Raw genomic sequence first — 12,838 nt, forward strand, 5'->3', positions numbered from 1 at the left:
TCCCTGGGTGATCCCTCCTCTCCTCTGGGTGATCCCTCCTCTCCCCTGGGTGATCCCCCTCTCCCTGGGTGATCCCCCTCTCCCTGGGTGATCCCTCTCTCCCTGGCTGATCCCCTCACCCCGGGGTTGGATCCAGATCCAAGAAAGCCAAGGTTGGGAATCTCCTCCTTCCCAACCCCTCCTGGCTCCCCTGAGCGGGCAGTGAGATCCTCCCGCCCCGAGCTCTGCCGACCAGCGGGCTCAGGTGCCAGGGAGGTGAACTGGGAGCCCAAAAAGGGCCCTTTCCCCCCGGCCGGGTGTCCGCGGGTGCTGCCGGGAACGCTCGGCTGTTCTGCCGCTCTCCGGCTGCGCTGCCGTCGTGTCTCTTCCCATCTCATCACTGGGTGTGCGGCGCTCCCTCCTCGCGGGGATGAGTCATCCTGTCCCCCCCAAACATTCCCGGGCACAAAAACCCCCATCCCTGGGGGGCCCTCCCTTCGTCCCTCCCGTGGTGGGACCCGGCGGGTTCCCATCGCATCCGGGGCTGCCGGCACGGAGAGAAACCAGGAGCAGGGTCCCGGTCTTGGGATCAAAATATGACCCAGTGAGGGGCTGGGAAGGATCCGTCCTGCTGTGCCAACCTCCAGTGCCAACCGAGAAACAGCCACGAGATGCTGCTGGTTGGGACCCTTCACCAAAACCCCCGATCAATTAAGTGAGCCATTAAATCATGAGCGGCCCTAAATCCCGGGAGCTGCTCTGGGATAACACCGGGAGGGAAATCACCGGAAGTGCCCAAAACACTCAGATTGCTGCAAAAGTTGGATTCATCCCTGTCTGAGCCGATGGGTGGGTGAGCTGGGTGGGACGGGAGGGGCTGGTGGTGACGGTCCCTCTCCAGGCCACATCCAGGTGGGACCAGCGCCCTCCAGACCCCGGGGGTCTTGGCAAACTCGGTCACCCAGCTCTTGGAATGCCTGGGGAAACCTGGCAGCCAGGAACAGCCAGGGACTGGGGCGGGAGGCACCTGAGTGTGCAGAGAGCCTGAACCCATCACCGGGGGGCTGCACCCACTGAGGGAGAGGGGAGGGAGCCGGGCAGGGAGCCCGGAATGACGATCCCTGGGGATGGCAGGGGCTGGGGAGGGACTGGCAGCCGGGGGGAGCCGGGAAGGTACAGCTGGGAACTCGCTGCAGGGAAGGAAATGGTGTGAAAAGCACAGAAAGGGATTTAAAAAGACAGAGCTGAAGGAGAAAAGAGGGTGCGGGAAGGAGGGAGGGGAGGAGGCAGCGCCAGCCCACGGGGGGGGGGGGGGATTTTCTCACCGGGGGATGAAGGGAGGAATGAGGCACCAAACAGCGGGAAAGCAGGGGAATCCAGTCCCTGTGGAGAGGCTGTGCCCTCCCAGCCCCGGGCTGTGGCAGCCGCTCCCCTGCCCGTGTCCCCTGTCCCCCCACGGCACGGGGACAAAGCTCTTCCCCCCTGGTGGCACGGCCAAGCCCACCCGTGCCCATGGAGCTGGCACTGGGACCCTGGGAAAGGCAGCCCCAGGAAGAGGGACCCCGGGAAGAGGGACCCCGGGAAGAGGGACCCCCCACCGGCTGCCCATGCCAGGGAGACAAAGCCCTTTCCCTGGCATGGCACAGCCAGGCCCACCTGGGTCACTCCCAGCTCCGTAGAGGTGACACTGGGATGCCAGAACGAGGGATCCTGGGAAGAGGGACCTCGGGAAGAGGGATCCCACCCTGGCTGCCCATGCTGGGACACAAAGCTTTTCCCATCATGGCATGACCAAGCCCAACCTTGGTATTCCTGGCTCTGTGGAGGTGACACTGGGACCTTGGGAAGAGGGACCTTGGGAAGAGGGACCCCGGGAAGAGGGACCCTTATGCAGTGCCCAGCTCACTGGAAAGCTTTGTTCCCGCCTTCCATAGCCTTTCCCAGCTCCATGGAGGTCACAATGGGACCCTGGGAGATGGACCTCAGGAGTAGGGACCCTGAGAAGATGCTGCCCACGCCAGGGAGACAAAGCTCTTCCCGCAGTGTGGCAGGGCCAAGCCCACCTGTGACCCTCCCTGCTCCACAGAGGTGACACTGGGAGCCTGGGAAGAGGGATCCTGGGAAGAGGGACCCCAGAAAGAGGGATTCCAAGAAGAGGGACCCCTAACCAGCTCCCTGTGTCGGGCAGATGAAGCTCTTCCTCGGCACGGCGCAGCCAAGCCCACCCGTGCCACTCCCAGCTCCACGGAGGTGACACTGGCACCCCGGGAAGGTGGATCCCAGGAAGCAGGGACACTCTGCTCCCAGCTACGGCACAGCCACCAAAAAATCCTCCCACACCAAATCCTCTTCCTTTACCAAAACCCACCCGTTCTGCCGCCAAAAAAACCCCCAAGAATTATTTTTGCTCCCCACAGCTCAGCTCCCCCTCGTACAGCCAGTGCCAAAACACCACAGAGCCAGTGCCAAAACACCTCAGAGCCATTGCCAGAACACCTCAGAGCCAGTGCCAAAACACCACACAGCCAGTGCCAAAACTCCTCAGACTCAGTGCCAGAACACCTCAGACCCTGTCCCAAAACACCAAACACCCTGTGCCGAAACACCTCAGACCCAGTGCCAAAACACCTCAGAGCCAGTGCCAAAACACCTCAGAGCAGCACAATCCCCCCAAAATCAACCCCCTTGGGAAACAAGGGGAGCCTGGAGGCAGGGCCTTGGCTGCCGACACCCAGGACGGGGCTGTTCCACAAAAGGGTTGGAAAAATTGGAATTATTGCCCGCGTGAATCGATGGGACTGTGTCGCCGTCTCCCGCTGCGCCGGCTGGGCAGGGAAGGGGCGGCCCTGCCTGTTCTGCACTGCACTGTTGTTGTTGTTATTATTGTATTTTAATTTTAGTCATTAATTATTATTACTATTTTGTCATACATTTCCAAGCCGAAACCGTCCCAGCCCCAGCAGATGCACCAACCCCGGCACACGGCACAGCCTGTCCCGCTCTGCCCGCCCGGGTCTCCCCAAGCACAGCGGAGGAAAACCGGGAACATCCCCCCCCATGGCCAAAGATCTGCCCGGGGAGGTGATGGAGAAGACATTCCGGCTCTGTTCCACAGGGAGAATCCCCAGTGGGTGCCCATCCCGCCGGGACTGGGGAGCGGAGGGTGCAGGGGCCGTGCAGGACCCACCGACTCGGACACGGCCCGACCCCCTCGGCACCCACCACGTCCCACCCCGCTCCCCCACCCCACCGTGGGTGCTGCCTGAGGACCTCGGCTCCCCACTGGCACCCTCCTGCTCTTTGCTCTTCCCGGCTTTCAGAGGATCATGGAATGGTTTGGGCTGGAAGGGCCCCCAAAGCCCACACGTTCCACCGGCCCAGGCGGATCCGAGCCCCGTCCAGCCTGGCCTTGACCCTTTGCCGGACCCTCCGGGGTGGTGCTGCCCGTCGGGGGGGTCCCTACAGACCCCCCCACCCCTAAACCAGCCAATCCTCGGGCTCGGGACAAAGGGGTGGGGGAGGACCGTCCCCCCGGAGCAGCCCAGCGTCCCCACATCCCTCCCCCGAACCCCGATCCCCCCGCGGGGCTGGGGACCGCGGCCACCGGGGGAGCCCCCGAGCCTCACCTGGGTCTCGGAGAGGTTGAGCTGCCGCGCTAACTCCGTCCTCTCCCTGCCCACCACGTACTGGCAGCGCTGGAACTCCAGCTCCAGGCGGTAGAGCTGCTCCGCCGTGAAGGACGTGCGGGTCCGCTTGGGCCGGTCCAGGTCCAGCCCCTTGGGCAGCACGATCTCCCGGATCGTCCCTTTGGCATCTGCGGGGGGGGGGGGAAGGGAACGGGAAAAGCCGTCAGGAAAAAAACATCTCCGGGGACTGGTGGAACCGGTCCAGAAAGCCCAGTTGTCGGGGCAGGAAAAGTTAATTAAATCGAATTAAAGACCGGCTGCACCACCAGCCCTGCATCACCTCCCTGGTGCCGCCCCGAGCGTCGGGGCTGGATGCAGAATGTCCATGAAAATCCCGCGAGCTGGAGCTAAACGGGCACCATCCCATAGTTTGGTTCTCCCCTCTGGCACCAAACGCCGTAAGTTTATAAATATCCAGGGAGCGGCAACAAATCTCCATAAATTATGGGGTTTTTTAAAAGACATAAATAGAAACCATAAAGTTTTTCGGGAAAACAGAAGGTTTCATTCCGGAAATAACAGTTGGGAAAGCCAGGAGCAAAAAGCAGATTTATACCAAGGAAGAATTAGAATGAAAGGTTTGTTTAATTAAAAATATATGTTTTGGGGGGGTTTTTTTTGTGTCCTTCCTTGGGAATAATGGAAAAATTTACCTCTCTTACAATTCCCTTCTCTCCAGAATTATTCTTGCTGAAGGAACATTTCCTGGGAAAGCAGCAGCTCCCATTTTGGGGCAGTTTTACGATTAAGGGACCGGTTTGGGAAGCGCTGTGGCCCTGACCTGTTCCAGCAGCGAATTTTACGAGGCTGGGAAAGGCTGAGACTGTCCAGGGAAACAAAAGCCGGAGGGTTTAACTCCCACGTCGGCTCCGTCCACGCCGTGGGACGTGGCTCGTGGCCACTCCGAAGGAGCCGCCGTGGCTTCGCTTCCCGCTGGCAAAGGAGCAGCTCTCCCAAAAAACCCCCCGAGCCCCCCGAGTGCCAGGAGCCTGGCCCAGCTCTCTGTGCTGTGCCGTGGCACTGCTGGTGCTCCCGACGTGGCACCAGCAATTAAAAGGAGCCTTGGAAATCACCCACCGGGTCCTGCCAGACCCCAAACCCCCCGTGCTCCTCGTGCTGACCCCCCTCGAGCTCCAGTAACACCAGTGGCAAACTGGTTTGGGTGAGCCCTGGCCACAGAGCTCCCTGTTCCTGCCCCGTGGCTTTTCCAGAGGGTTAAAAACCACTGCAGGGAAGCGGCCCCGCGCCAGGCCCTGATTTTGGGGTGCTGGTTCCCAAGGCCGGAGGGTCCCCAGCAGCCCTGGCTGGAGGGCACCGGCTTTCCCTCCCCCTGGCTGACTCAGACGGGAAGGGATTAGAAAAGTGCTGGGGTAGGGAGGGGGAAAATAGCCAGGAGAAGCCTGGGAAGGGGTGACGGAGACGGGATGGGGACGGCAGAGCTCGGGTGGGGATGGTGGAGCTGGAATGGGGATGGTGGAGCTGGGATAGGGGCGGCAGAGCTGGGATGGGAATGGCGGAGCTGGGGTGGGGATGGCGGAGCTGGAATGGGAATGGTGGAGCTGGAATGGGGATGGCAGAGCTGGAATGGGGATGGAAGAGCTGGGGTGGGAATGGCAGAGCTGGGGTGGGGATGGTGGAGCTGGAATGGGAATGGTGGAGCTGGAATGGGGATGGCGGAGCTGGGGTGGGAATGGTGGAGCTGGAATGGGAATGGTGGAGCTGGAATGGGAATGGCGGAGCTGGGGTGGGAATGGCAGAGTTGGGATGAGGGCAAAGGAACCAGTGTGGGGTGGTGGATCTGGGATGGGGATGGTGGGAGTGGGGAGCAGGCACAGGTTTGGGAGGTCTGGGAGAGGGACCCCACTCCCGAAGCCGGTTTCCCACCACATGGCAGAGGTGCCATCCCGGCAGGGCCGCGCTGGCTCCGGGCGGCACCGAAGGAGTCACCGGGGCCTGGGGACAACCAGGGTGGGAGAGGGTCTGGTGGGACCAGATCCACAGCCCACAGCCCACGGGTGGGCACGGGGCCGCGGGAAAGGAAACGGGTTGTGGGCGGCTCGGCGGCTTTTCCGGTGGGATGGGGACGCCGGCCCGGGAACCATTTTGTGAGGGGAGAGCGGCGGCAGAGACGATGCCCAGACCACGTCCGCACGCCCGTGCCCACGCCCGTGCCCACGCCGGCCCCGCGGCACAACAACAGCCGGGGCTGGTGGCTCGGAGCCGCAGCTGCAGCTCTGCCCTCCGCCCTCGCCGCGCCGGCATCGCTCGGGCATTATTTATTGTTATCCCCCCGGCAGCTGGGCCGCGGGTGGGGGAGCAGCACCGGGGGGAAGGGAGGGAAGGGGCACAGCCCACGGTGCCAGCTTGGCAGAGGAGAGGCAAACCCCTCGTCCCCCAAACCCTCGCCCCCAAAACCTGCCGGGCACCACAGACCTTCCCCGCTGCGGGTTTTGGGGGCCCACAGCCGTCCCCCCGTGCCAGGAAGGGCACAGCACCACCCTGCCTGCAGGACCCCCTCTGCAGAGCCTTCCCCCATCAGCTGCCGGATCCCGGACCCCCAACACCCACCAGGTCCTGCCGTGGCTGCCCGGGGGGTTCCCGCAGCCCCCGGCCTCGCCAGCGGGGCCCTGGTGGCACGTCCTGCTCTTGGGGACCGGGATACACCTGATGGCAGCGGATCCGGGACAAGGCCTGGGACTGAAATCCCCCGAAAGAGCCCAGGACACCCGTGTGCACAGGGCACACCTCTGCCTGGCACAGGGACACCCCATACACACCCATGTCCACAGGGGCACCTCTGCCTGGCACAGGGCCATGCCACACACCCCCATATCCACAGGGACACCTCTCTCTGGCACAGGGACACCTCTCCTTGGCACAGGGACATCCCACACACCCTGCTGTGCGTGAGGGTTTCTACACCAACGCAGCTGCCAGCACATTTTGGGGCCCCCCCTCACCCTGTCAGCTCCCCAACACGTCTCCCCAGTCCCTCTCCGTGCCATGGGGAGGTCCTGGTGGCACCTCGGGACACGCTGAGGGGCACAGGAACCTGCAGCCCTTCTCAGTGCATCCCAAACACCACCGGGGTCCCCCCACGTGCTCTGCGACCCCCGAGCCCAGCACCGGGGCAGCCCCGGGAGGTGACCGGGAGGAAGGGGGGGAGCACCCCTGGATGTGCCCCCACCCCGTCCCGCCGCCCCCGGGACTGCAGCGGCTGCGCTGGCAGCGGGACCGGCCCCGGTGCTGCCCGGCTCCCTCCGCCGCCGAGCCCTTCTCCCGGTTATCCCCGGGAAAAACCACCCGCAGGCGGCCGGGAGCCACCGGGCCGGTGAGACGGGGACGGCCGGGGGGCGAAGCGACCCCGTCCCGCACGGCCGGTCCCCGGTACCGAGCTGTGCCAGGCAGCGGACCGAGACCCCGAGAGAGCCCCGCCGGAGCGGGGGGCTGCCCAGGACCCCCGGCCTCACCAAAGGCACCGCGGGCGAACCCCGGGGCTGGAGCGGGGTCCCGGCAGCTCTGCAGCAGCCGCCCCGCACCGGGGCCGGGGCTGGAGGGGCGATGCGGCCCCGTCCCCGGGGCTGGCGGCGAGGGCGGAATTAAAAATACTGAAGATTACATTTTAAAAATATAAAATTAAGCATTTTAACCTCCCACTTTGCATAGAATCGACCTGGAGCTCTGCCCGGGCCTGGCCGGTGCTTGGCCCCGACCCTGCCCGGCTGCGGGACCCCGGCCGGGGGCGGGCGGGGAACGGCGGGCCCGTGGCCCCGCACACCCGGTGGCCCCGCACACCCGCTGTCCCCGCCGCGTCCCCCCCGCTTCATTTCGGCTCCGTTCCCGGTTATTTGCGGCGATTCTCCCCGCCACCATTTTGTCCGCACCGTGGCGGCTGCAGCAAGATGGTGAGACCGGGCGCTCCTGGGTGAGGGTCCCCGGGGCCGGGGGCAGCGGAGACCCTGCCCCGGGCCTGGGCACCGACCCCCACCCCGCTCTCATCCCCGGGACCGTCGGGAGGGCCTCGATAGGACTGAAACCGGCGGAGGAGAGGCCTGACCCCGGCCTGACCCCGGCGGGAACGGCGGCGGCCCCGCTCGGGGACCCCCGGGACGGGGGGATACCCCGGGCGGGACCCCCGGGCTCGGCCCCCGAGCGCTGCCCGCTGCCCCGCCGCGGTGCCCGGAGAGGGCTCGGAGGGCTCGGACTGCGGCAGCCGGGCTGTCAGCGAAAGGCGCCCATCGCCACAGCCGGGAAGAGGCTGCGGGAGCGGCGGGGCCGTTTGCCGGGATGCCCGGCCCGGGGTGGCGATCGAACGGGGACTCGGCTCCGGTCCCCGCCGCCCCCGAGGCGGTGAGGAGGGAGTTCACGGCCGCGGCTCCGGTCCCCGCCGCCCTGCCCGAGCGCTGGGCTGGGGACCGGGAGGCCTCAGCCCTGATCGCCGGGCAGCCGCCGAGCTGCGCCGGGCTCCGGGAGCGGGGGAGACGCTGAGCATCCCCGGAGCCGCGGGAGCCCCGAGCCGAGGAGCGCTCGGTCCCTGCCCGCCTGCCGCAGCCGCTCCGAGGCGCCCCAAACTTCTCGGGGTTCGCCACAAGCCAAGCTGGCCCCGGCGAGCCCCGGGCCGGCGGGGACTGAGCGCGGGCGGCGGGGCGGGATCCGGGATGCGGGACGCGGCGTCTCCGGGTCCCGCCGTGCCCCAGCCCCGGTCGAGCCGGGGATATTATAAAGGGGAAAAAAAAATACCCCCCCCTCGCCCGCCGCCGCTCCGTGACGCTTTTCTCCTGCGACATCGCTTCAAACGCGATGCTGTCCCCCCTCTCCCGCCGCCCGCGCGTCCCCGCGGGGCTCAGCCGGCCCGGGGGTCCGTGACCCCGCGCCCGTTCCCCCGGACCCCGCCGGGCACGCACGGCCCCGCTCGGAGCCCGCTCCCGGCGGAGCGGGGCTGGGGCAGCGGGCCCGGTCCGTACCGCACGGAGCGGAGCCACGGGAAGCGGCGGGGCCGAGAGATCGCAGCACGCAGCCGGGCAGCGCCCGGGATGCGCTGGAAGCGGTGCCGGGGATTCCCCGTCCTCGGAGCGGGAACTCCCGGAGCGGGAAGCGGGGAGCGGGGGTCGGGAGCGGGGACCCTGCCCGTACCTCGCACCAGGATGCGGCGGCAGTAATCCGCCTCGCCGGTCCCCGACGGGCTCTCGGTGTCCGGGGCGCACTCCTTGGAGGAGCCGGGGCTGACCGCCGACGTTCCGGGGATGTCCTTGAAGCCGCCGCCGCCTCCGCCGCCGCCGCGCAGGGCGCTCTCCAGCTCCGCCCGGGTCGGCGCCTTCTCCCGGGCCCGCCCGGTGGCCGCGGGCTCGGCCAGCAGCACGGGGCTCCCGCCGGGCTCGGCCCCTCCATCGCTCATCCCTGCGGGCGCCGCGGCGGGATCAAACATCAGGAGGGAGAGAGAGAGACGGGGAGAGGGAGACAGGAGGCAAGACTAGGCGGGGGGGGTGGGAGGGAGCCCCCCCTCCCTCCCCAGACCCCTTCCCCTCCCCGCCCCTCCCCGGCCCCCCCGGGGCTCGGCGCCCCAGCTCACCCCCATGGCCGGGGACCGCCGGGGGTCGTCACCTCCCGCCTCTCGCCCGCTCCCACCCGGGGGGACGGCATTTAAAGCGCGCCCCCCTCCCCGCTCCACCGGCGGGGGTGGTACCGGGGTGGGGAGGGTGGGGGGGACCCATCGGGGCGTCCCGAGAGGGTGCGAGGTGGGGGGAAAAAAGGAGTTTAAAACTTTGACAGGCGGCTGAGCCCCCCCCGCGCCCCCTCCCCAGCTCCACCTCCCGCGGCACCTCGCTCCGGGCAAACTTCAGCCGCTCCGGCCGCAGCCGCTGCCCTTCCATGGGGCGCCGGTCCCGGTGCGGGTCCCGGTCCCGATGCCGGTCCCGGCGGGAGCGGGCGGAGAAGCCGCCGGTGCCCGGGCTCGCCGCGCTGCGCTGGGATTGGCGTGCGGGGAAATCAATACCGGGAGATGGGGGGATGATTTTAGGGGGAGTGGGGGGCGGGAGGGGAAGGGGAGGCCGAGGGGAGGGAGCTGCGGAGGAAGCGGCCGGGGGTGGGACCGGGGAAGAAGCCGGGTCCTTATTCCTCCGGCCCGGCCCTCCCCCGCCGCCGCGCTCGGCTGCGCATCCCCGGCCGCCGCCGGAGCCGGGAGCGGGGAGCGGGCGGCGGAGCCCCCGCCGCGCCGGGGAGCGGCCGGGGGGAGGAAAGGGCCGCTTTTAAATTAACGGCCCGGTACAGACGCAATTTCCTGCTCTCCCGTGCCGTGACACCGACTGGTAAACAAAGAGCCCCGGCAGCGGCGGCCGCCCGGCCCCGGCTCCGGCCCCGGCAGCGGCGGGGGTGCCGCCTTCCCGCGGGGCTCACCCACGGGAACCCCCCCGGGCCGGGGAAGGGCCAGCCGAGGTGTAAACGAATAAAAAATATCCCCCTTCGCTCTGCCCCTCCCCGGGCCGGGCGGGGGCTCGGGGGGCTCCGTTTCCTCTTCCCCGCGGTGCCCCGCAGCCCGGCGGTCCAAAGAGCGCCCGCTGCTACCGCAATTACGCCACCGCCTCCCCGGGATGGGGCTGCGGGGGAGCCCCGAAATCCCCGTTAAGCGGCACGGCCGCTCCCGGCAGCGGCGGCAACACCGGCACCGGGACCGAGGGAGGCGGCTCCCGGTGTCCAGCTGGGGCTGACGGACTCCGGGGGTGTCCCGGGCAGTCCCCCGACTCGGGGGGGGCCGTTCCGCCTCTCTCTGCAACGGGGCAAAACCCGGCGGAAAAGCGGCGGCGACACGTCCCCGGAGCGGGCGGGGGCGGCCGCCCCATTCCCCGTGACCCCCCCGGGCCCCCTCAAATAGAAACCGCTGCAATACTGGCGGATTAAAAAGCAATAAATTAACTGTTAACCCAAGCGCACCTGAGAATTCGCACCCCCCCGACTACCGCCGGCGCCCCGCCGCTCCCGCAGCCCGGCACCGGGCACTGCCCGGGGTGGGGGGGCCCGCCGGGTCTGAGCCCGGCCCGCTGCACCGGGAAGGAGCCCGGCCGAGGCGGGAAGCGCCCGGGAGTTCAAGGCCTTGTGCCGGCGTGGTACCCGAGTGTCCGCGTCTGCGGCGGCCTGGGCCCGTCCCTGGAACGGCCGAACCAGCGCGGAGCGGGGAAAAACAGACTGGGGGCAAAAATAAAACAAAAGGGAAAAATAAAGTCACGGGAATAAAGGAAGTAAAAGGAAAGGAATGGAATAAAAGGGAGAAAAAAGGAAAGAAAATAAAGCAAACGAAAAAGGCCGAGCGGGGAGCGCGCGGGGAGCTGGGCCGCGGAGGACGGGCCCCGCCGAGGGCCGGTGGTCCCGGCCCGCACCCCCGGTTCTGCGGGGCCCAGAGGGGCGAGAAGGGGGCGGCGGGACGGGGTCGCCGGTTCGGGGTAGGTTCTGGCCGCCGTAGCTGGTTCCCCGCTCCCGGTTCCCCGCACCCTGCTCCCCGTTCCCGATTCCCGCTCCCGGGGCTGCGGCGAAGGCGGGCCGGGCTCCGCTCTGCCTCGCCACCGGGCCCGGGGGTGAATGTGACACCGGCAAAGGGTTTTGAGCGAAAACCAGGAAAAATAACCCAAACCCACCCCACCGTGCGGCCCCAACCCCCCCGGACCGTGCAGAGGCGATGCCCGGCGGTCACGCGTGGGGAGGCCTGCGGGCCGGTCCCGCCGGGAAGAGGGGCACAGCCGCCCACCGGGAGCTGCAGGAACGAAATATCTTCCCTCCGCCGAGCTCCGGCCCCGAGCGGCGGCTGAGGCCGCGGTACGACCGGGAGAGAAGCGGCCCCGCCGCCCGCTCGGTCCCCGGTGCCCGCTCGGCCCCCGCCGCCTCCGCACGGATCCCGCTCCCTTCCTGCTATTTTTTCCCGTTATCCCTGCGATTAACGTTAACAACGACGGGAAGGGATTTGCTCCGGGGGAAGTGGAAGCAGGGAAAGGGAAATGCCGGGTGCGGGCCGTCCCCGCCGCTCCCGGGAAGGGGAGGCGAGGGGATCCGCGCAGCTCCGCGGGCGGAGAGCGGAGCTGGGTCCTCAGAAAAAAATAATAACACTAATAATAATAACAATAATAATTTTAAAAAAGCCCTTTTTTGTCGTATCATTATTGTTGTTGTTGGGTTTGTTTTGGTGGTGTCGTTACCGCTGTTGCTGTTGTAATTAGTGTTAACATTAGTGGTATTAATGTCACTAGTAGCGTTACTATTATTTGTAGTATTACCGCTGGCATTAGTACGGTTGGTGTTAGTACGATTGGTATTAGTGCTATCGATATTAGAGCTATTAGTGCTATTTATTGGTATTATTATTATTATTATCGGTATCCCTGTTTTTTCTCGCTCCCGGGGCCGTGCCGAGCAGACCCAGCCCAGGGAAGCCCGGCCCGGGGTGGGAGCGGCCGTGCTCTCCCGGAGCATCCCCGTTCCCAGCGCTCCGGCCCCGCCGCTGGCCCTGCCGAGCCCCCGCATCCCTCTCGAGCCGCCGCCCCGCTCCATCTCCCCCCTTCCCGCCGCTCCGGGGGCGGTCATGGAGCGAAAACCCACAAAATTCCTTTATTTTCCTGGTTTGCAGCCTGATCCGCCGCCCGGAGCGCCCCGGGCCCGCACCCCGGTGCTCCCGATCCCGCCGGAGATGGAGGTAAGGCCAGGCCGGCGGGTGCCTGCCCGGCTCGGCTCGGCTCGGTGGGCTCGGCTCGGCCCTGTGGGCTCGGCTCGGCCCGGGCCCGGCTGCGGGTGGTGCGTTGTCGGCCGGGAGCGGAGCCGGGGCCTCCCCAGACCCCGAACCGGCCGCCCCCGGTGAGTCCCGGCCCGCTGGGCTCACACCAAGCGCGGCTCGGGGGGCACCGGGGGGGACCCTCCTTCTCCTCCTGCTCCTTCCCTTCCCCGCGAAGGAGCGGCTGCCCCGGGAGACCCCCGGCCCGGCCTGGTGCTCCCGGGGGGGGGCCCCGCCGAGGGTCCTCGGGGCCGGAGCAGCGAGGCCGCGGCCGGGCCCGGGCCGGGAGAGCGCGGAGAGCCCGGGGACGGTGCAGGGCCTCGGCGGGCACGGGGGGACTGCGTGGGAACACGGGGGACTGCGTGGGAACACGGGGGGACTGCGTGGGAACACGGGGGACTGCGTGGGAACACGGGGGGACTGC

General features: G+C 67.4%; 1 protein-coding gene across 1 annotated transcript in view; it reads right to left on the reverse strand.

Annotated features, from left to right (window-relative positions):
• VAX2 (ventral anterior homeobox 2) overlaps positions 1-11,932 on the reverse strand; it is a 28,697-nt gene extending 16,765 nt beyond the window's left edge. Inside the window, exons 1-5 of the mRNA XM_017839459.1 lie at positions 11,924-11,932; positions 10,593-10,844; positions 9,473-9,628; positions 8,799-9,135; positions 3,606-3,793 (exon numbers count right to left, since the gene is read on the reverse strand). Of these exons, the coding sequence (XP_017694948.1) occupies positions 3,606-3,793; positions 8,799-9,135; positions 9,473-9,628; positions 10,593-10,844; positions 11,924-11,932 (942 nt within the window). The remainder of the gene's footprint in view (positions 1-3,605; positions 3,794-8,798; positions 9,136-9,472; positions 9,629-10,592; positions 10,845-11,923) is intronic.
• Between the last annotated feature and the right edge of the window lie 906 nt (positions 11,933-12,838).

Source organism: Lepidothrix coronata, unplaced genomic scaffold, assembly GCF_001604755.1.
Source record: "Lepidothrix coronata isolate B3197 unplaced genomic scaffold, Lepidothrix_coronata-1.0 Scaffold421, whole genome shotgun sequence".
NCBI classification, from domain to species: Eukaryota; Metazoa; Chordata; class Aves; order Passeriformes; family Pipridae; genus Lepidothrix; species Lepidothrix coronata.